At 44.4% G+C, this 24,100-nt stretch overlaps 1 protein-coding gene across 4 annotated transcripts in view; it reads left to right on the top strand.

Moving 5' to 3' along the window:
• The first annotated feature begins 332 nt into the window (after positions 1 to 332).
• EFCAB11 (EF-hand calcium binding domain 11) overlaps positions 333 to 24,100 on the top strand; it is a 143,765-nt gene continuing 119,997 nt past the window's right edge. For all 4 annotated transcript variants that reach the window (XM_036315263.1, XM_036315236.1, XM_036315254.1 and 1 more), the window contains exons 1-5: positions 333 to 500; positions 1,243 to 1,338; positions 7,313 to 7,358; positions 21,535 to 21,636; positions 23,022 to 23,112. In XM_036315263.1, coding sequence (XP_036171156.1) covers positions 426 to 500; positions 1,243 to 1,338; positions 7,313 to 7,358; positions 21,535 to 21,636; positions 23,022 to 23,112 — 410 coding nt within the window. In that variant the 5' untranslated portion in view covers positions 333 to 425. The remainder of the gene's footprint in view (positions 501 to 1,242; positions 1,339 to 7,312; positions 7,359 to 21,534; positions 21,637 to 23,021; positions 23,113 to 24,100) is intronic.

The following is a 24,100-nucleotide window of genomic DNA, read 5'->3' as shown; positions in this document are numbered from 1 at the left end:
GTTCTTTTTGTTTCGTTCCTGCTATGCTTTGTTCACACTCACTCCTTTTGTGTCTCGTGATAGTTAGCACAATGCTGTAGATCAAAATTACCAACAGTCATTTATTGCGAGGTGTGGGGGCCGAGAATGAGAAGAATCATTGAAGCAGCACCCGGGAGAGCTAGCTCTCCAGCGGCGTCCGTGGAGTTAAGGGGGCCAGACTGGGCGGGGCCTAGCGCCGGGGGGCGGGCCTGGGAGCCTCTCCGCCATAGGCTGCTCCGGGGAAACGTTATAAACAAAGCGTTTGGCCAATAGAACTGCGGGACGGGCCGTCCAATGGGAGAAGACATTGGAGGTGCCCGGCCACTTTCAGCTTCCAGATCCGCAGTGTGTGCGGCGGGTGGTCTGCAGCTCTGACTCCTGAGGTCGCTGCTTTGACGGTCGCGATGTTTTTCTCCGACGCCGGGGCCCGGCCACGCACGTGGGAAGCCAGCCCTTCGGAACACAAGAAATGGGTGGAAGTAGGTGTCTCGGATTTTAACTTGATTCGGAACTCCCACTTGGGTCTGACCGAGCCGCGGTGCAAAGGGACATTGTTAATGACTGAGCCGAAGGCTGCACGGCTCGGCCTCCAGTCCTGGGTTCTGGCTGCTTGTCCGTCCTTTTTCCGTCTCCGCTACACAGTCCATTAAGTCATCTGCATCTCTCCTCCCGCCTTTCAAAGCAAGCCCCTTTGACTCACCTTCCTGATTCTAGGACCGAATGTTGGGTTGAAATTATCCTAAGAGTCTAAAGGAATTAACTTGTGTCAGTTTAGCGATTAAGTCGTTGGAACTCTGGAGGGGCATATTTTAGCCCAATCATTAAGATTTCTGGAGAATTAAAAGTAGGATAATGAGCCCTGACTGGTTTGGCTCAGTGGATAGAGCGCCGGGCCTGCGGACTGAAGGGTCCCAGGTTCGATTCTGGTCAAGGGCATGTACCTTGGTTGCAGACATAACCCCAGTGGGGGCGTGCAGGAGGCAGCTGATCGATGTTTCCCTCTCATCGATGTTTCTAACTCTCTATCCCTCTCCCTTCCTCTCTGTAAAAAAATCAATAAAAATATATTTTTAAAAAATAAAAGTAGGATAATGAAACTCCATTTCCGAGCCTACTGGTGGGCCGAGTTTTAGATTTTGAACGTTCAAATGTAATATAAGCTGGTAATAAAAATAATAGAACAAACGGTTTTGGTCTGAACTACAGATATTTAATGTTTAGGTATTCAAAGCATGTGATGAAGATAACAAAGGCTATCTAAGCAGAGAGGACTTCAAAGTTGCGGTTGTAATGCTGTTTGGATACAAGCCCTCCAAGGTACAGCTTTCTTTATTTGGGGGTGGGGCTGACAATAGAATGATCCTACTGGTGAATGGATCCTAATGGTTATGCCTATGATGTTTATAAAATTAATTGCTGTCTTCTAAGCAGTTTCAGAGATGTGCCCAGTGCTGAATTTTACTTTTTTCTTCAGAACCCAATTCAGGGATGAATTAGAAGCTATCTCACCACCAGACTGCTAATTATTATAATAAATATGAGATGCTAGAAAGGTGTGAAGAGGGAAGGCTGGCAGGGGTGGTGTTGGTAATAGGAATTCACAGAGGAAGTAACATGCAGGTTGGTTTTGAAATTTAAAAAATATTTTTGTTTGTTTAAATTATAAAAGTAATACATGGCCCCGGCCAGCATGGTTCAGTGGTTAAGCTTTGACCTATGAACCAGGGGGTCACGGTTGGATTCCCGGTCAGGGCACATGCCTGGCTTGCAGGCTCAATTTCCTCTGTGGAGCGAGCGTGCAGGAGGCAGCCGATCAATGATTCTATCTCATCATTGATGTTTCTCTCTCTCTCTCACTCTCACTCTCGGAATTCAATTTTTAAAAAAATAATACATGAACAACTAAAAAATTCAAACAGTGCAGAACAGTGTAAAGATGAATGTAAAATCCCCTTTCTCCTGTGGAGGAGAAAGAGACCACATGCTAACCTGACAAGCTCAGGGAAGGCCTGGTCTTGCAAACTCAAAGACCTAACGCCGTGGTTGGCAAGCCGCGGCTTGCGAGCCACATACGGCTCTTCGGCCCCTTGAGTGTGGCTCTTCCACAAAATACCACGTGCGGGTGCGCACGTACAGTGCGATTGAAACTTCGTGGCCCATGCGCAGAAGTCGGTATTTTGTGGAAGAGCCACACTGAAGGGGCCAAAGAGCCATATGTGGCTCTCGAGCCGCGGTTTGCCGAGCCGCGGTGTGCCGAGCCTCAGTTTACTGACCACTGATCCTAACGTAACCACAAAGGATGGTCTGAAATTAAAACTTCAAGTAAAAGCAGTTTATAGTAGATACTCACTTCCTAAGCCTGACAAAGGTCAGTCTTTACCTTGACTGAGCCTATTTCTTTTTCATCTAAAATAACATACCTGTGAAATGTCAGGGTAACTTGTAACTTCCCTTTTTCTGGACCCCTTGGGCCACAACCAAAGGCATGAGGGCTCCTGGACACAGATCACAAATCCCTTCATTGTTATTGAGTTAATTGTTGACTGTTAACTATCCTACACCCACCTAAGTAAAAGAAGTAAGTGCCTGTAATTTTACTTTTTATCCAATCGCAGAGGGTTTCCCCTCATCCTTTGATTTTAATATAAAACAAGGTTAATAACTGTCATTCTCCAGAGCATTATCCTAATACGTTGAGATTCTGCTTCACAGCAATTGTCAACAGTTTGGCTCAAATAAACTCACAAAAATTGTTTGCAGGTTTGAATGTTGTGTGTGTGTGTGTGTGTTTACATTAACACTCCCTACTAGAGGGTCCCACTCTTAGGGGTTACCATTATTAAGTTTCTTGTGTATCATTCCAAGATTTTCTATGCAGGACCAACATATATATGCATAGCAGTCTTTGAAAACATAACTTTCTTTTAAGTCTTATCAATAGTTGAACATAAAAGCACACACCATCACCACATTTTTTAAAAAAGTTGCATAGTATTTTCATTAGCCAGTTTCCTGTTTTTGGTCATTTAGATTCTTTCCCTTGTTTTTCGTTCCTACAAACATTGCTGCTCTGAGCATCCTTTTATATCTATATCTGTGCTTGTGGATGCACATCTGTGGGATAAATTCCCAGAAGTACAATTCCTAGGTACATTTGAAATTCTGTTGGATATTAGTCTCCAGGAAAGGTTGCATTAATTCACGAATAATAAGGGCTGAGCTGAATTTCAATGAATCTCCTACTCTAGCAGGGCAAGTTTCCTATCCTTCCCCACCCCAATCTTTTTTTTTTAAATTTAAAATATATTTTTATTTATTTTTTTATTGATTTCAGAGAAGAAGGGAGACGAGAGAGAGAGAGAGAGAGAGAGAGAGAAACATCAGTGATGAGAGAGAATCATTGATCAGCTGCCTCCTGCACACCCCCCACTGGGGATCAAGCCTGCAACCCGGGCATGTGCCCTGACTGGGAATTGAGCCATGACCTCCTGGTTCATAGGTCGACACTCAACCACTGAGTCACATCAGCGGGGTTCCCACCCCCCCTCTTTGTGCTGCTCCTCTTACCTATTACATCACATTCTAGAAATGAATTCTTTTTTTTTTTTTTTTAAATTTTATTGATTTTTTACAGAGAGGAAGGGAGAGGGACAGAGAGTTAGAAACAACGAGAGAGAAACATCGATCAGCTGCCTCCTGCACACTCCTCACTGGGGATGTGCCCGCAACCAGGGTACATGCCCTTGACCGGAATCGAACCCGGGACCCTTCAGTCCGCAGGCTGACGCTCTATCCACTGAGCCAAACCGGTCAGGCTAGAAATGAATTCTTGTTAAGCTGCTGAACTGGAATTAATCAGAGACAAGACCTTGTCCAGGATTAACACATTTCACTGCAGTCATCAAGCAGAGGGACACTCAGGACTCTGCCTGAACTCTCCGTCATAGCCATGTGAGACCAAACAGCTTAGCAATCTGTGACCCACTGTTGCTCATGAGTGGCACTACCTGTCAGATTGCAAGCTCAGTGAGGCCAGGGACCATGTGATGTCCACTTCTCCACCCTTCGTTATGCTTAAATGCATCACAACTTCACAGCAAACATGGTGTGTTGACACAAATAGGTCCCCTGAATAGCCCAGATGGGTTCATAGTGGTTCGGCTACCAGGGGATGTTAGTTACAGAGCTCAGAGAAGGAGGGCTGGCTCCCAGAAACTGCAGCTCTCCTGTTTACCTGCAAGCATTACAGCTGGAATTTTAACGCAGGTCAGCTAAGCACACTCAACCTTTGAAGCATTGTGTTTAACCTGGTTCAGCTGGAAAGAAATCAGCTCTCCTGCCTTTATCACCCTGTGTCTACTTAGGTGGCTTTAATTTTAGAACCTCAGTGGGGAACTTGATGATAGTGATGTGGTAACGTATGTATGTATGTACACTCCATGACATTTAACGGACATTAGCTTTTATTTTCGAACTTGATTGAGGTTTTGGATTTTGTTGTTGATGTTGTTAATCCTCACAGGAGACTATTTTTTCCATTGATTTTTTTTTTTTTTGAGAGTGAAAAGGAGGGAAGGAGGGGGAGATAGAGAGAGAAACATGGATGTGAGAGAGACACATCGATCAGTTGCCTCCTGCATATGCCCTGACCTGGGCCAAGTATCAAACCTACAACCCAGGCACATGCCCTTGACTGGGAATCAAACGCTCGACTCCACCCTTCAGTGTGCAGGCTGATGCTCTAACCCCTGAGCACACTGGCCAGGGCTGGATTTTATTTTTTAATCTAATGAAATGTTTATTGACTGCAGATCACTAAACATTAAAGTACTGATACAGTAAATCACCTATGTACTTAATCATTTGTACAGTGAAGTTTTATTAAAGAAGTAACACTCATGTGTGCCCTTGGTAAAATTTAACAGGTTTTTACTTTTATACTGGGTTGAAGTTTGGGGTTTTATTTTTGAGTATTGCTTTTGAGCAAATATTTATTGAATGCAGGTTATGAAGCAGTAAAACACTTATGTAATAAGTCACTTATACACTTATGCAATTATTTACATGATGAAATTTATTAAGTGTTCCTACTTAATAAAAAGAGCATTTGCTACTTGCTCGAGCAGCAGTTCTCAACCTGTGGGTCGCCAACCTGTGGGCCGCGACCCCTTGCCATGGTCGCCTAAGACTATTGGAAAACACATATATAATTACATATTGTTTTTGTGATTAATCACTATGCTTTAATTATGTTCAATTTGTAACAATGAAAATACATCCTGCATATCAGATATTTACATTACGATTCATAACGTAGCAAAATTACAGTTATGAAGTAGCAACGAAAATAATTTTATGGTTGGGGGTCACCACAACATGAGGAACTGTATTAAAGGGTCGCGGCATTAGGAAGGTTGAGAACCACTGTGCTAGAGATATAAAGGTGAATAAAACATAGACCCTACTTTGAAGCTGTTTACAATTTAATGTAGAGAGACTTACAAAACTGTGGTCAATACTAAGATGGAGAAGAACAGAAAGTGAAGGGGACAAGAGGAGGGTCTGAGTTTAGTGGCAACTGTAATAGGAGTCTGAGCATTGTTTAAAGGAGTTAGCCCAGGCCGGTGGTCTCAGTGGTTAGAGCATCGGCCACTGCACCAAAAGGTGACCCGTTTGATTCCCGATCGAGGGCACATACCTAGGTTGCAGGTTTGATCTGGGGGCTCTTGCGGGAGGCAACCATTTGATGTGTCTCTCTCACATGAATGTTTCTCCCTCTCGCTCTCTCTCTCCCTCCCCCTTCTCCTTCCCTTCCCCTCTATCCCTCTCTCCCTCCCTTCCACTCTCTAAGAATCATTGGGAAAAAATATCCTTGGTGAGGATTAACAATAACATAAAATAGACTAGCGGAGCTAGACCTCTGGCAGGGAGTGTCTGGGAGCACTTTGTGGTAGTGGGAGAAGTTGCGCCCTTATGGTTGATTGGATAAGGTGGTGGTAAGAGAGTGACCCCAGGACTGAAGCAGTTGTGATGCCACCAAGTAAGAAAATTCAGGAGTAGATTCAGGGAAAAGTCAATGCGTTCAGATGGGGGCACCCTGAGTTTGAGGAGGCTATGAGCGTGCCAAGTGCATTCACTCATTTAATGCTGTGCTGGTGCCGGGGTTATGGTGGTAAAGACCTGCTCTCAGATGGTGCTGCCTCTTAGATACAGGAATCTGAACTGGGTGGAGAGGTGAGGAGTGGAGATAAATTGGAGACTCCTCAGTTTCCAGATGGTAGTGCAAAACAGGAGACTGGATGGCATTGCCCAAGAAGAGTATGTGGACTGAGAAGGGCAGTAGCTTGAGGGTAGAACATTGGGGCTGTACCAACATTTAAGGGTAGGCAGGGGGCCATGATAGAGCTACTATCCAAGATATAGATACTGTCAGGTGCTGCCAAGGTTCTAATTCCATAATGTTTATACTGTATTTTTTAATATTTTTAAAATTGATTTCAGAGAGGAAGGGGGAGAGAGAGAGAGAGAGAGAGAGAGAGAGAGAGAGAGAGAGAGAGAGAGAGAGAAAGATCAGTGATGACAAAGAATCATCAATAGGCTGCCTCCTTCAAACCCCCTATTGGGGATCGAGTTTGCAAGCTGGGCATGTGCCCCGACTGGGAATTGAACCATGATCTCCTGGTTCATAGGTCGATGTTCAATCTTGAGCCACTCTGGCTGAGATATACTGTATTTTAATATTTAGTGAAAGCAGGTCCCTAAACTTTATATACAGTGTGTTCTCAAATATGTTTAAAATGCATGGACAAAAAGGTTAGACCAAAATGTCAATGGTTTTCATTGGATGGCTGAATTTAAAAAAATTTTTCTTCATAATTTTTTATATTTTTAAATTTTCAATATGTTACTTTTACAATTAGGGGGAAAATTAAAAATAAAACCATTGTAACAATTTCTGTATTTGTGTAAAATGGAAAAGCTACCTATTAGATTGTGCTACCTGTGTGACAGCCAGGTTGATTTCACATGCTGAAACTGTTTTTGGTCAGTGGAGTACAGTTTTGGGGTCATTAGAGTCTGCAGCAGATTAGAGTCTGGTAAGTGAAAGGTACTGACGAAAGAGTAAAGTGAGTGTTATCGCTGTCCTGTGGCATTACTTGTCTGCAGGGCTCAACACAGCTGGCTTCTCATAAAATATATATACTGTCCCCCCCACCCTAGGGATGAAGAGCTTGCACTGTGAAAGCATGCAATGAAATGATGTGCCCTATTATTCTTTCTTCTTTTCTAGATAGAAGCCGATGCTGTGATGTCTTCAGTAAATCCAAACACTTCCGGTAATTAATAAAGCTAATATTAATTTTTTTAGTACTCTTAGACATTCATGAAACTAAAACTAAGAGCAGATATGGAGACTATAAAGCATTGTGTTTAAGCACATCTTCGTTTTGTTCGGTTTCAAAGAAGCTTTGGTTCTTTTAATTGTGATTAATTCATGTATTCATAAGAATATGTTTATCGTAGGAAACGTTTAAACCATTGAAAAGCGTAAAGAAAAAAATGTTGCTCATCATTTCAACATCCAATGGATGACCTGGGTTTTGTGATGCGGGCAGCTCAAGCGGCACTCACTGAAGAGTGGGGGAGAAGATTTAGGGTTTGGGGAGACCAGGAGTTCAATTTTGAGACAATGCAAGCCATGAGGTCAAGACAGTTGGGATGTATGAATATGGGATTCAGAGCAAAGCTGTGGGCTGAACAAATAAATTTGGGAGTCATCAGCGCGGAGAAGGTTTGGCAGCCATGGGAATGGATGAGACCACCTCGGGAGACACAGGGGCCTGAGACCCTTAGGGGCTAGAAGTATCACAAGTCAGGCAGAGGATGAGGAATGGAAGAGGCTGGAGGGGCAGAGGGGCAGGGGGAAATCAAGAGTGTTTGCTCCAAAGCCAGGAGAGTGGGTATTTCAAGGAAGAGGGCGTGGCCAACCTTATCAGATGCAGGGGGCGAGTCAAGGAGCATAAGGACCGAAGAGGATCCCTCTGCGTTGGCAGCCTGGGTGGTGTTTGGTGACTAGTAAGAGCAGTTTAAGTTGGTGATGGCAGAGGCCAGGCTGGGAGTGAGAAAGTGTGCGAGGGTGAGAGTGTGAGGAGCTAAGTCTTTCAGTAGGTCCAGAGTGGCTGTGGATCAAGAGTGATATTTCCCTTTCTTTCTTTCTTTTTTTTTCTTTTTGAGAACATGAAGATGATTCTAAGCTTAGCAGAATGATCTAGAGAAGAGGGAAAAGGAAGATGAGAGAGAAAGGGAGACGAATACTTACTGTTTGAGGAGATAGGGACCAGTGCATGTTGGATTGGCTTTTTAAAAATTACTTTTTTAAAGAAATACAGGCAGTCCTCTGGTTACGTCGGACTCGATGTGTGTTGTTTCGTGGTTACGTCGCCATCTCCCATTTACAGTATTTATATATAAAAAAAAGTTCTGTCATTTCGACGTATGTACATATGAGCTTTATGTTTTTTATTATTTATTTACCACAAGTAAAGGTCAGGAATTATCTGTCTTTTAAATTTTTTTTTACTGTTTCACTTCATTACTGCTGTGTGTGTGCTCCATGTGAGTGACGTAGGTGCTTATGTAGGTGGGTTCCGACTTATGGCGAAAATCGCGTTAAGTCGCGCCAGTGCCGCAGGAGCGGGTCCCCAACGTAACCCGAAGACCTACTGTAATGTAAAGTAGCACAGAGAATAGCTATATACCCTTTATCCAGATTCACTTAATGTTAACATTTTACCCCAGTTGCCTTCTCATTTGCACTTTCTACCCTCTCCTGCTGCACTGTCCATAACTACACTTAACGTCATCATAAATTTATATTGATACTATATTTTTATCATATTTCTCGTCTGTATTCCATTGTCATTTTATTATTTTTATTTTTGCCTTTAAAAAATTTAAAAAAAATTGATTTCAGAGAGGAAGAGAGAAGGAGAGGGAGAGAGAGATAGAAATATCAATGATGAGAGAGAATCATTGACCGCTGCCTCCTGCACACCCGCTACCGGGGATCAAGCCCACAAACTGGGCATGTGCCGTGACCAGGAATCAAATTGGCAACCTTTGAGTGCACAGGATGGTGCTCAGCCAATTGCGCCAATAACTTCTTGGTGAAGGCTTCCCTACAGTTTTTTCCTTGGGTTTCTATGTCAATATTCTGTCATCTGGTCATTTCCCACTTTTTTTTTTTTTTTGCATTGCTAAGGTTTTTCTTCTTTAGGAATCCCCTGATAGCCAGCTAGCGATTCTGTCTATTTGGATGAAAGTCTCCTGCACTCATTGTATGCACTCATTGTATGTATATAGCCTTTCTCCATTTGTGGCTTTTCTGATGCAGCAGGTTTGACTGTTTCTGAAGGCCCTTTCACATCCATGTTCTCACAGATTTTCTTTCTTATGGATAATCCCCGAGTCCGAATTCTTTCCTTCACCACTTCCTTGATGTATAGAGAGGTGTTATTCTGGAAGAAAGATTTCCCATGTTCTCTAAGGTGTCGTGAGTTCTGGCGTAGAGTAAAGGTTGACTTCTAGCAGAACTTTTCCCATATTCAGTATCACAAGTCCCTCCCACTCTCCAATATGTATGAACTCACGCTTAGTAAGATATGACTTCATAAGAAGGGTTTTTCACATGTGTTAACATTCACATGGGTCTCTCCTGTGTGAGTAATTTTATATACAATGAAGAGTCAATTCTGGCAGAAGGTTTTCCCACCTTCTTCCCTGATGTAAAGTGAGGACTGATTTGTGGGAAAAGGATGCTCCAAGTATCCATCGTTAATCTTTCCCCTCATTACCCCCATGCTTGCTTGCTTGCTTTCTTTCTTTCTTTCTTTCTTTCTTTCTTTCTTTCTTTCTTTCTTTCTTCTTTCTTCTTTCTTTCTTTCTTTCTTTCTTTCTTTCTTTCTTTCTTTCTTTCTTTCTTTCTTTCTTCTTTCTTTCTTTCTTTCTTTCTTTCTTTCTTTCTTTCTTTCTGGTGTTTGAGAGATTTGGCTTGTGGCTGAAGATATGTTCATGAAATTTACAAAATATTTTCTCCTTTATGAGTTCTCTAATTATTGAATTTTTACTTCTTGTAGAAATATTTCTCACATTTGTTGCAGGGATAGAGCTTCCTTTTGCTATGAATTCTGATATTCATGTGGTCTGTCCCACGCCTGGGTTCTCTCAGATATATTGAAGGCTGCTTTATTATGGAATATTTTCTCAGATTCATTATGGCCTAAGGCAGCCGTGGGCAAACTACGGCCCACGGGCCGGATCCTGCCCGTTTGAAATGAATAAAACAAACAAACAAAAAGACTGTACCCTTTTATGTAATGATGCTTACTTTGAATTTATATTAGTTCACACAAACACTCCATCCATGCTTTTGTTCCGGCCCTCCGGTCCAGTTTAAGAACCCATTGTGGCCCTCGAGTCAAAAAGTTTGCCCACCCCTGGCCTAAGGATTGCTTCAGAACTGGGATTTTTTTTTTATACTGAAAGCAGTCTTCTCTCTGAAGGCTTTCCGACTTGGATGATGTACTCCCACTCCCGCCCCTGCTCCCGCGTGCATTCCCTTGCATTTCATATCCAGGATATTACATCTGCTCTCACACCCGCTTCTCAATCAAATCATTAGGATGCTTCCCTTCACAGCATCTTTTCCTAATAATTTTAAAATATATTTCAAAAGGTTACAATGTAAATTAGTCATCTGAGAAACTCGGGAAGATCGGGTTAGAGAGATGAGACTAAAATGTAGATGCGTGATAACTTGCTCCGAAATTACCATGAAGGACTCTCCTTAGTCAACAAGCTGCCAGTTGTCCCCCTTCCTCTTCTGGTCTTGATATCAATGTCCCGTTACCTTTCTCAAAGCACCACTTTCTTCATGATGTAAGGGAATAGACTTGCATGGGGATGCTTACTCTCTAACTGGCTTCAATTCATGATCACTGGAAAGGGGAGACTCAGGACCACAAACATCCAAGAGAAAGAGTGAAACAGCCATCCCAGCAGGAAATCACTGCTGAACTCTGATTACTGCGAACACTTCTTTCTATCAATTTCAGGCCCCCAGCTCCCTCTTTTCTCCCTCTCAATGACGTAAGTCATATTTATGTTCTTTTTCTTGCAGAAAGAGTGTTTATGCACAAATTTAATGTTTTATTTTTTTTCCCAAATATATCATTTCTCTCAATATTTTGATCTTGAAGAAGAACTGAAAAGTTGGCCTTGGCTTTCTGGGAGCAATTTTTTCAGGTAATCAACTTTCCAGAGATGTCTGGGTAGCTGTGACGTGGGGATTCTCCCGCCAGCAACAGCTTTTCTTACATCCAGACAGGGTTGGGCCGCGTCTGCACATGCCACCTCCAGGATTCTCTGTGTAGTGCCCAGTTGCTGCCCAGCCTTCCTGGGTGAGGTCCAGACCCACATCCTGGACTGACCCTGAGTCGGCAGAGATCTGACGATGCACACACTTCACACACAACCTAAACCTGGGTGCCCAGATCCAGCTTCCCAAGAGCTACTGGTCTCTCTATAAGTCTGTCGTTTCTGTAGAGGTTCCTTGTGAAAATCAAGAGTGGAAAGTTAAGTTAAAGCTATTAGAAATGAGTAGAATGTCTCAAGGAAAGTCACTCTGGAAGAATCTGAGGGCAGCCAGAATGGGGAGCAAAAAGGTGCTAATACCATTTTTAATGCTTTTAACATCCAAGCAAGCGAGTGTCAGCAAAAGCTGTTTAAGTACCAGGAACTAGGGATTAAATTAGTTGGGGGAGAAAAATCAAGGCACTTGTTTAAGGAAACTGCAGATTGCTGTTGGTGTTGGATTCCGTATTCACTATTGCTGCCTCTTTTATAGTATTTTATTTCATTACAACCCTTGTTCTCTAAGTACAGAGGATAAAAAAAAGTTTGCAACTGGAAGAAACCTAAAAGTCTGTCATTGTTAGAATGAGGAAACTGGGCTCCAGAGAGAAATAATAAAATATCTTAATCCTGACATTTGATGGTTCTTTATTTGTTTACAAATACTTTTACATGTGTTTATTATTATTATAGACTAGAGGTCCAGTGCACGAATTCACGCACCAGTGGGGTCTGGGGAGGGACACATGAGGTTGGCCAGCCAGGGAGGGGCTGCAGGAGGGCTTCAGGGCATGCCTGGCCTGTCTTGCTCAGTCCCGATCAGCCGGACCCCAGCAGCAAGCTAACCTACCGATCGGAGCGTCTGCCCCCTGGTGGTCCATGCACGTCATAGCGACTGGTTGACCAGTTGACTGTCTGCCCCGTGGTGGTCAGTGCATGTCATAGCGAGTGGTTGAGCAGCCTTAGCATATCATTAGCATATTATGCTTTGATTTGTTGAACGGCAGACTGGATGACCAGACACTTAGCTTATTAGGCTTTTATTATATAGGATATTATACCTCCAATTGCTAATGCCTACCACTGTGATGAGCACTATTCATGGATTGTTAAATTTGAGGCAACTGTATGATATGGGAATTACCCTATTTTATAAGTTTAAAACCCCCTGAAGCTTAGAGAGGTTGAGTAATTTGCCCAGGGTGGCCCAGCTGGCTGGTAGCTCGCAGACCGGTGGTCTCACCTCCAAGCTTACCCTCTCAACCAGTCGGCCACCCGTTCCCTTGTTTTTAATAGTGCTGTGAGTCATAATTAGTCATCGTGGCAGAGTTGAGGCTGGTGTTCATTCCCTTAGAAACTTAATGAGTTGAAGTCAGGAGTGGTCAGAATACAAAAGGCAGGTTCTGTGTAGTTGGTAGATGTTGATGTCTGATTTGGTTCTGAGCTACCCAATGCACAGAGCAAATAGGGAATCACAACCAAGTGTAGTGGTCCATACAATAGAAACTCTTCTCTAGAGGAACATTGTTTTCCATGATGTGGGAGATTTCTCCTGTGATGTCTCATGATGGACAGACCGATGGGTGGAGTCCATAAAATGGTTCGATAAATAAATTAGTGAATTTCATATGCCAGTTTCTTAAAATTTCGTCAGTGTAGTAGGCCAGGGGTCTAATATCAGACATGTCTGGGAAGTTCCATGAAGGACAAAGACCATGTATGATCTCAGATGACTTGACTTTATTGTGGGATATATTGTAGAGCATCCTATATAATAAAGAGGTAATATGCAAATTGACCATCACTCCAACACACAAGATGGCCACCCCCATGTGGTCAAAGATGGCTGCCACAAGATGGTCAGCAGGGAAGAGCAGTTGTGGGCAATCAGGCCAGCAGGAGAGGGCAGTTGGAAGGGACCAGGCCTGCAAGGGAGGGCAGTTAGGGGTGACTGTGCCAGCAGAGGAGGGCAGTTGGGGGGGACCAGGCCTGCAGGGGAGGGCAGTTGAGGGCAAACATGCCAGCAGGGGAGGGCAGTTGAGGGTGAACATGCCGGCAGGGGAGGGCAGTTAGGGGTGGAGGGCAGTTAGGGGTAACCAGGCTGGCAGGGGAGGGAAGTTAGGGGCAATTGGGCCAGCAGGGGAGCAGTTAGGCATTGATCAGGCTGGCAGGGGAGTGGTTAGGGCAGGGGTGGGCAAACTTTTTGACTCGAGGGCCACAATGGGTTCTTAAACTGGACCGGAGGGCCGGAACAAAAGCGTGGATGGAGTGTTTGTGTGAACTAATATAAATTCAAAGTAAGCATCATTACATAAAAGGGTGTGGTCTTTTTTTTTAAAGTTTTATTCATTTCAAATTGGCCGGATCCAGCCCGCGGGCCGTAGTTTGCCCACGGCTGGGTTAGGGGGTGATCAGGCTGGCAGGCAGGCAAGCGGTTGGGAGGCAGCAGTCCTGCATTGTGTGAGGGATGCAGTCGGACATCCTTCAAGGGGTCCCAGATTGGAGAGGGTGCAGGCTGGGCTGAGGGACACCCCCCATCCCCCATGCATGAATTTCGTGCACCGGGCCTCTAGTTTTGTATGAATAGCAACAGCTGAGAACCACATGAACATGGCCCCACAGAATCCTCCCACAGCTGTCTGTGTGTTATCCCAGATCCATATAAAGTATGCCTTAAGGGAAAAGGCAGAACAAAGTACACCAGAATTTTGTTTTATCTGGGTGATTAGATAGAGGTTTTTGTTTTTTTCCCCTTTCTGTTTTCTTACATTATTACCCTTTTAGAGCAATGAACTTATTTTGCTTTCATGCTTAAAAAAGAAAAAGCTTTCTAGGAACTTTTAACCTTTAACTTTGAATGATGGCAAAATCAAAGAGATTGATTTATCATAAAGGTGATTATGGACTGTTTGATTCGGTCATGCTATCCGCTGTCAGTTCGATTGGAAGGTAGTTTGTGGGTGCTGAGGTTAATGGCCAGTTGGCTTGTGTGCTTTTATTTATTACTATCCTGTCTGATTTGTTTTGAACCAGACAGTTGACTATTAAATATATTCTTGGTCTAAATTTAAATTTCCATTTTCTAGTCTTTTAAATTCTATGTGAACATCAAAGGCCATGCTATATCCAGTCTAACTAGGTTTTGTTTGTTTGACTTAAGATGTCAAGTGACTTCTTCGTTCTTTTCTATAATCAGGAAACTGCATATGCATTAAGGTTTCCTTTTCTTGAAACTATAATCCTAGGACCATTTTGTGGTATCGCCAGATATTCATCCCTAAATAAGTTTATTTGTTCACCCATTTAGAGGATATTAAGTTTCATTGTTGGGGTAGAAAAAAATTTAGGAGACACAGACATTGACCTAAAGACATTTAAAAAAGATAAAATACAGGGTAGGGAGGATGAGAGAAGTATGGTCACTTTTTTCATGGCCAGGTGTCACTTGAATACTGTAGACAAGAAGGCCTCTAAGGATATAGAGGAAGGCCACACTCCCTGCACAGGTGTGGTAGGAGCCGGATGTGGAAGGATGCGTGCGATTGGAAAGGTGGAGAAGCAAAGAAGAGAACATAGTAAGTGAATGAATACAGTGGCCACACCAGCTGGGAGCTTGCCCACCAGCTCCTGGCGCTCTCTCTGTACCTGCCTGCACCAGAGTGGATGTGGAACTCAGCATGAATTTAGACGTATCCCACACACTCCACTCCTGTAAAAGTCACGTAGACTTTGTGGAGGCATTTTGCTAATGGTACAGAGGAAGGGGCTTTGTCCCTCACTCTCCACAGCTGACAATGGCAAAGTGCAGGGTAGCTTTGCTCCTCTGTGGGCGTTCTTTCTGCCAACCTCCCCTGCGGAGTTTCTCAGAGGGTCTCTTCCTCCATGGTGTCCAACTTAGTGGCTGAAATTTCTTCTCCCAGATCCCTGTCCCTCATTTTACAATACCCCACTTCCCTACCCCCCATCAGATCTGCATACCCAGAGCCATCGGCTGTCATCTATATATATATAAAAGCCTAATACGCAAAGCGTCCCCTTGGGAGTTCGACTGACCAGGAGTTTGATCGCTCTCTGTGACATGCGCTGACCACCAGGGGCAGCGTGGAGCAAAGGGAGGCCCTGGCCGGCAGCCAGCAGCTGCTAGGGACCCTACCCGTGCACGAATTTCGTACACGGGGCCTCTAGTACTGTTAATAATGAGTCCTACCGGAAACAGTGGAATCCACCACCTTGGAATATTTTTACCTCCTGCACCAGAGAGGAGTAAGCTGCCCTGATGGAAGTTGAGAGTTGGGAAAGGGTTAAGGACCAGTTTTCCTAGAAGGAATCATGAAGCGCAAATTCCAGAATAAGGTATCAGGACTTTGCACTATCAACACCAAGGAACCTTTGAAGGCTTATGGGCAGGAGATGCACATAATAAAGAAGGTAATGAGTCCTGTCCGCATTTTTTTTTTTTTAATATATTTTATTGATTTTTTACAGAGAGGAAGGGAGAGAGATAGAGAGTTAGAAACATCGATGAGAGAGAAACATCGATCAGCTGCCTCCTGCACATCTCCTACTGGGGATGTGCCTGCAACCCAGGTACATGCCCTTGACCGGAATCGAACCCGGGACCTTTCAGTCCGCAGGCCGACGCTCTATCCACTGAGCCAAACCGGTTCCGGCAGTCCTGTCCGCATTTGATTGAAATAAAGTTTTATTGGTTCAGGCTTCTCTAGTCTACTATAACCTGTTATACTCTTTCTTGTCAATTTCCTCCCCAAGATATAGTAAAACTTGATTTCTTCCATTAAGGACGATTCTTTTCTCTTTATTCCCTTACTCTTTCTTATACAAGAAGCTGAAATATTAGTTCTCTGAATTTTCTTGCCCATCTGTCTGTGACAGTACGTCATGGATGCCACTTTCACCTTCTGTCCTTACTATATTTTTATGTGCACACATTTTATCCTTTTTTTCTTTTCACCTTGTGGCCTCCAGAAGTCATAATCTGAATTTTATTTCTCAAACTAGAGAAGGCTTGCATTATACCTTTTAAAAGGTAAGCCTTTTAAACCCGCGTTTTCAGTCCCTAGAAAAATTAATATGTGGCATAATGAACGCAAACCCTCCCTTTTCTACTAAATCTAGGGTCAGACTTAAAGTCTTAAGCAATTTGGCATTTTTATTGTTTTCTCCTTCACTCCCCAGGTTTATTGCAGTTTCTAATTTAAGCTCCTGTGATGGCCAAACCTAGACCAGTGCTTCATTTTCCACAGGGTTTCTCTGTGTGCATAGACCCTGAAGCTTACACCCATGAACCACAAAAAATATCTATACATAATGAAACTTTCAAGGAAAATACTTGTATATTTTTATTGGACTTTTTGAATATATCCACCTTGTAATGAAAAACGATTACCCTCCTAGGAAATTGCTTAGAAGCAAAAAAAAAAAAGAAAGAAAGAAAGAAAAGAAAGCATTTCCTAGTTTGTCTCTTTATATGACACTAGAGGCCTGGTGCACGAAATTCGTGCACTCAGGGGGGTCACCCTCAGCCCAGCCTGCACCCTCTCGCAGTCTGGGAGCCCTCGGGGGATGTCTGACTGATGGCTTAGGCCTCCTAGGAGAGGCTCCCGCCACCGCTGCTGCACTCGCCAGCTGTGAGCCCGGCTCAGGGCTTCTAGCTGAGCAGCACTCCCCCTATGGGAGCACACTGACCACCAGGGGACAACTCTTGCATTGAGCATCTGCCCCCTGGTGGTCAGTGTGCACATAGCAACCGATCATGTCGCTGTTCAGTTGATTTGCATATTAGCCTTTTATTATATAGGATATCTATATCATATGCATTACGTAGTTTGGAAAGTATGTATTCATTATAGAATATGAAAAGGGTCCATTTTGCCAAGAGTGGTTTAAATTATTTATTGATTGCTTTGAGAGAGAGAGAAACATTGATTTGTTGTTCCATTTATTTATGCATTCATTGGTTGTTTCCTGTAAGTGCCCTGACCAAACCCACAACCTTGGCATATCTGGATGATGCTCTAGCCCCGTGGTTGGCAAACCGCGGCTCGCGAGCCACATGTGGCTCTTTGGCCCCTTCAGTGTGGCTTTTCCACAAAATAACCACGTGCGGGCACGCACATACAGTGCGATTGAAACTTCGTGGCCCATGTGCAGAAGTTGGTATTCCGGCGGGGAACAGGAAAATGAAGCACGGGCCTAAGCTATCAGTCAGACATCCCCCGAGGGCTCCCAGACTGCTAGCGGGTGCAGGCCGAGCTGAGGAACCCCCCTGCCCTCCCCTGCTTTCATGAATCTTGTGCACTGGGCCTCTAGTGTAACTATAATAAAGCGTGTTTAGGTAACTGTGATTAGTGAACAGTATGCATGGAAGACCCAATGTTGTGTTTGAAACATATTGTTTCCCTCCAGGAATGGGCACAGGTAATGCACGTCTCATTGGAGATGAAATCCGATGGCAGTAGAATCACTGAAAGTGAAGTGAAGTGGTAATTTTAGGTTTGACTGTTGGAACAGCAGGTGGAGCTAGTGGGAAGACCTCTATTTCTAGGCCGTTTAAAGAGCAGCAAGATGCACAAAACTTACCTTCATGTGTTTGCATTTCAGAGCTGCAGGCAGGAATGGCAGACCATTATGCACTGGCTTTGAAAGTGATCGCAGCACTACAGTGTGAGAGCCACGCTGAATGCAGTGTGAGAGCAAGCCCTTTAGGGAAGGGACTTGCATTTCCATATGGGTTGCCATGAAAGTTTAAAACAAGTTGCAGCGGTTCTCAACCTGTGGGTCGCGACCCCTTCGGGGGTCGAATGACCCTTTCACAGGGGTCGCCTAAGACCATTGGAAAACACATATATAATTACATATTGTTTTTGTGATTAATCACTATGCTTTAATTATGTTCAATTTGTAACAATGAAATTGGGGTTCACCACATGAGGAACTGTGTTAAAGGGTCACCGCATTAGGAAGGTTGAGAACCTCTGAGTTAAGGGCATGTGGGGTATCTTCCTGTTATTTTATTTACTTATTCAACAAATATTAATGAATGCCTGCCTATGTGCGAGGTATTGTGATAAGCACTGGGGGTAAAATTTTAGACAATAAACAGTGCTTTCCCTCAGCACATTTCAGCCAAACGTGTGGCCAAATAATTACCATAGGACGCAACAGAGTCTATGACTTTTTTCTTTTTTTAATTTTCCTCTTGTGATGAGAACTTTTTTAAAAATATTTTTTTATTGATTTTAGAGAGGAAAGGAGAGGGAGAGATAGAAACATCATTGATTGGCTGTTTCCTGCATGCCCCCGACTGGGGATCGAACCTGGGACCCTTGAATCCGCAGGCCAACGCTCTACGCACTTAGCCAAACCAGCCAGGGCATGACCATGTTCTTGTTGTTGAGAGAGACAGACACTGATGTGAGAGAGAATGTCAGTGTGAAAGAGAAATACCAATTGGTTGCTTCCTGAACTTGCCCCGACTGGGGATTGAACCCTCAACCTGGGAAGGTGCCCTGACTAGGAATCGAACCTGCCACCTTTTGGTGTTTGGGATGATTCTCCAGCCAACTGAGCCACCGGACGAGGGCTGGTTATGACTGTGTTATGACTGGAGGGCTGTTGGGTCACAGAAGAGGGACTCAGTTGAAAGAAATCAGGGTAGTCTTCAAAGAGGAGGCCAGGCCCTCGTTGCATCTGGAGGGAGATGTAAAAATTCACTAGGAGGAAAGTGGAACGTGCATTCCCGGCAGCGTGTCCAGCATGCGCACAGGTATGGAGGTGTGTGTGAGAGAAACGTCGGGAAATCTGCGAGGGAGGCTAGCAAGGTAGACGGAGGCCAGGCTGTGAAGGGACTCCTGAAATATGCCAAGGTCACTGAGTACATTATTCAAGAATTCCACCTAATCTAGACGCTAGTTAATCGATTAGCTTTTGGTGTTCGTGAAACTAGTTATGGATTTGGTCTGTGGGAACATGGCATGATGACTTCAGTGTTAAATATGTTCTCTGCTCACAAGGGTGAGTGGATGAGAATGAAGCTGCATCCAGACACACCCTAACTACTATGGGGGGAAATGCTACATGTGCTAATTCCATGCAATGCATAGGTATGGAGCACACCCCAGGCACTCTGGTAGGTGCTGGGAGACAGGCCTTGTTGCTAGAGCATATCCAGCTGCCTCCTTGACTTTTGCTCTTGGTTGTCTCCAATGCACTGAACACTTAAGTCCAGATCACAAGTCTCATCGTAACCCCAAATCCTGCTCATTCCCAGGTCTTGCTCAGCTCTTTAAAGGACCCTTCTTGGCATCTCCCTCTTTCTCATCTGCCTCATCTAACCCTTCATCTGTCATGAAACAGGTCCGGACACCTTCCTCTCCTCCACGCCCACTGCCAACATCCTAGCAACCACGTCTCTTGCCAACAGGCTCCTAAACGGGTCTCCCTTTTTACCGTTCACTTTCTCCCAGTTCTTTTCAAGGTAACAGCCAGGAAGATCTTTAAAACATCTAAATCAGATCATGCCACTTCCCAAGTCAAACCTTTTATTTTTTATTGACTTCCTATTGTAACCTAAATGAAAACCACACGACTTCCTGTGGTCCACAAAGGCCTGCCCACCTCACCAACCCCATCCTGCCTTGCTCTCTCACTCACTGCTTCCCAACCACAATAGCCTTTTCCCATTTCCCCACTTCTCTCTCCCCCACCCCCAACCCCCGGCCTTGGCACCTGTATTTCCGCTGCCTGGAATGCTCTTCTTCCCATCCTTTAGCCACTTGGTATTTTATCATTTAGGCTTAGATAATACCTGCTCTGAGAGATCTCTCCTTCACCAGAGCCCCTCTGTAGGAGGGTTCCTGTGACCCTCTGACAACCTCCCTTTCCCCCTCATTGCATGTGCCACGGCTTATAATTATGTGCACGTTTGCAACCGAACCTGTGCGGTCAGTGTGCTCCCCGCTAGCCCAGGCACTCCCTTGGGACTGGAATCCTGGGTGTTCTCTTTTCCCCTCTTTCCAGAGCTTGACACAATGCCTGGCACACGGTGAATCCTAGAGATTTGCGGAAGAATCGTTTCAACACATAAAGATAGATGGGCGTTTTCAGTTCCTAAATCTCTAACTTACAAACAAGAAAAACGTGGAAAATTAAGAAAACGGTTTTCTGCATTTCCCCCCACCATTGGAACTATTTTAGGAAGGGTATGCAGCTCTGTGTGACCTCACCGAAAGGAAAAGGGTGCAGGTGTTTAGAAATCAGCACATGGTTTTTGTGTGATTTGGGGCTATTTTTAAGGCAGTGATATTTTATTTAAAAATGGAAATCCTGAGGTATAAAAATGAACTGCTGTTTTTCGATATTCAGGGCTCAGGACACCAAGATGTTTTAACTTCTTGGCTCCGCTCTTTAAACCTATTACAAAGATCACATTAGAATTCATTTTAATAGACTTTGTGAGCACAGTACCCAATCTCATATGATCCTGCTGGGTTCTTCTATTATGAGAGTCACGGGAAGCGGAGCCAGAGGCTGCAGAGCAGTCCCCGGGAGGACCCAAGGCTGGGGACCGTGCCAGCTCCATTGTTTATGGAATATTCTCTCCACTTTTATCTGTGGGGTGCAATTGGCATTGACTTTTGAGAAACTACTTCTTTGCCCCGATCTCGCAGTTGGAAAAAAAACCTGCGGTAATGACATCTGGCTAGGAAAAAAGGCATCAAAGCCGCAGAGGGAAAGAAAAATTATGAGACCTTGTTTGATATATAGTTTGGGCCCGTCTGTTAGATCTGTTCAAGGGACGTGTGTTACATTTTTGCGAGGTCGCCATTCCTTTATCCCCAGGAAATGCCCAGGGAAGTAAAACTGTCTATTGTTTTTGCTATTGACTGCTGGTGTTAGGCCTCCTTAGCATTTAGCGAAGTGTCTTTTTGACTTTATAGATCTTCAGGGATAAATACTGTTCACCAAAATCAAGATAAAATTTGTGATAATGTATTACCTTTTACTTATGTTTGTTTTTGTTTTTTTATTAAAGAGTAAGGCAGTCATTTTTGAAAAAAAAATTCCCCCCCCAATTTTTAGGTCTAACACTCGAGGAGTTTTTAAACATTATAAGGAAGAAGAAGGAAGCTCAGCTGTATCGGAATGAAATAAGACACATCTTCACAGCTTTTGACAGGCACTGTAAGTCTCTTCAAAGTGTTTTGAAATTAAAAATTGCTATTAAAGAACTGTGAATGGGCACATATACTCAGTACATGAAATTAATATACTTGGAAGTTTATTTTTTTACTGTCCTCATTAGCTGTTACCTTAGATGTTGGTGTGGATTTTTTTTTCTCCTCCATGATTTTAATTTCTTGACATTTACCATGGATAAAATAAAGTTAACAGTTATATAATTGTACTTAGCGGTTAGAATCCGGGCAACAAAAGGGCTGGCCATGCGGGATTATAGGTCATGAGCCACCTACACATGGTATCTCCTTCGGCTCCTGCTGTGACCCACATTTTACTGGAGGAATTGTTTTCCCACACCAGGTGTGGCCGAGAAGTGACTTCAGATCTCCCACACCCCACACATCTCACACAGGGTGAAAATACTCATAAAGTCCAGATTCTGTATCTTGGCTACTGTTATGGCTTCCCCCTCAATATGATTATGTTATAACTAGAGGCCCAGTGCCCAAAATTCATGTGTGTGTGTGTGTGTGTGTGGGCGGGGTGTGTGTGTGTGTCCCTCAACCCGGCCTGCACCCTCTCCAATCTGGGACCCCTCGGGGATGGCTGACTGTTGGTTTAGGCCCAATCGGACATCCCTCTCACAATTGGGGACCGCTGGTTCCTAACCACTCGCGCCTGCCAGCCTGATCGTCCCCTAACTGCTCCCCTGCCGGCCTGATTGATGTCTAAATGCTCCCCTGCTGGTCTGATCGCCCCCCAACTGCCCTCCCCTGCCAGCCCGATCTCCCCCAACTGCCTTCCCCTGCCAGCCTGGTCGCCCCCAACTGCCCTCCCCTGCCAGCCTGGTCGCCCCCAACTGCCCTCCCCTGCCAGCCTGGTCGCCCCCAACTGCCCTCCCCTGCCAGCCTGGTCGCCCCCAACTGCCCTCCCCTGTTGGCTATCTTGTGGTGGCCATCTTGTGATGACACCGTGTGAGGGCGTTGGCGCGACGCCACCCAGGCTTTTATTATACAGGATTCTAACATCAAGCAAGAAAACAAATGAATTTTGAAGAATAAATTTTTTTGTCATTTTTCAAAGACTTGAACCTGAACTTATTGCAGTGTATGTCTCTACAGTCCTCTCCCTGGGACTCAGAGAGTCCGAGGATGATAGGGCTGGAAGTGGCCTTCCGGATCACCCCGGACTGCACTCAGGGAGAGTACGACTGGATTCGTAAATCCTTCCAATGAGACAATCTCAGATTACCGAACATGTAAAACCGGCCATACGTTACTGTTCTTTTCCTAATGACATATGAAAGCGTCTTGCAAGTCTTATGGCTGAAATAACAGTTCATAGGGTTAATCGAGGTAAGTGAAGGTTTACATTTTGTTTTCAAATAGATCGCGGATATTTAACTTTGGAAGATTTCCAGAAAGCGTTCAAGCAGGTGGCTCCCAAGTTACCAGAAAGGATAGCGCTTGAGGTTTTCAGGTAAGACCCCAAATCCTCACATGCACCCACCCCTGGATGTACCATTTCCTTTTTCAAGTTTTCAGTTTTATGGAGAAGACCTTTTTATGCTGACTTCTTCACGAATGAACATTTTCATCTCACAGTATATGATCATGACCCCGGAGAGAAATTGTTTATAGTTAGCTCTTCATGCACCGATGCCCTCGATGGTGGGTGCTCGCCCTCCTGGCAGGTGCGTAAGGACGTTTGGTAGGGGTGGGAAAGGGACAGGAAGAGAGTGGAACTGGTTTGTGTATTTATGTGTCGACCAGAAACAACGAAGCTTTAGTGTCTAACACGGATGCTGGTGTTCTCCCATGGTCAGTATTTCATCAGACACAGGCTACACATATTCTCCAGAGAGAAGAGTTAATATTGCTTAAAGGAGCCCCCCTTAACTCCTGCTCGTCGCAGTGCATGCATTTGTGATCGAGCAGATTTGAAGAGTATATTATGTTATCTTTATGAACTAATTTGGACACCGCAGGCAAGTGGCTTGAAAACAGTTTCTGTTAGGAAGCTGCCGGTTGAAGGTAACATGCTGACATGAGAAAATGGCAGAGCTGCCTCTTCTGGGACTGCCAGCATGAGCTCGTCATCACCTGTGGCCAGGTGCATTAGTCAGGGCTCGGAGCAGCAGCAGGAGCCAGAGAACCAGCATAGCACAGCTCAGGAAAGATGGCAGTGTCCTGCTCTCACAAACACAGGCAGTCAGGGCAGATTCGATGGCAACATAGCCATGAAGGACCCAGGTGCCTCCTTTCTTGTTCCGGCCGCCTCCACACCTGGCTTCGCCCTCCTGCTTCCAGGATTGCTTAAATTTCAGCCATCAAACTTGAACTCCAACCAGGTAGGAGGAAAGGGAAGAGAAGATAGGCCCCTCCTTCTAAGTCTATTGTCCCCATGACCAAAACTCAGTTCCAAGGCCATGTGCAAAATGTCATCTTTGCTCTGGGCGGTCATGTGC

The sequence above is a fragment of the Myotis myotis genome, unplaced genomic scaffold, assembly GCF_014108235.1.
Source record: "Myotis myotis isolate mMyoMyo1 unplaced genomic scaffold, mMyoMyo1.p scaffold_m19_p_1, whole genome shotgun sequence".
In the NCBI taxonomy this organism is placed as follows: Eukaryota; Metazoa; Chordata; class Mammalia; order Chiroptera; family Vespertilionidae; genus Myotis; species Myotis myotis.
Note: the sequence above shows the minus strand (reverse complement) of the source record. Positions and strands in the feature narration are given on the sequence as shown.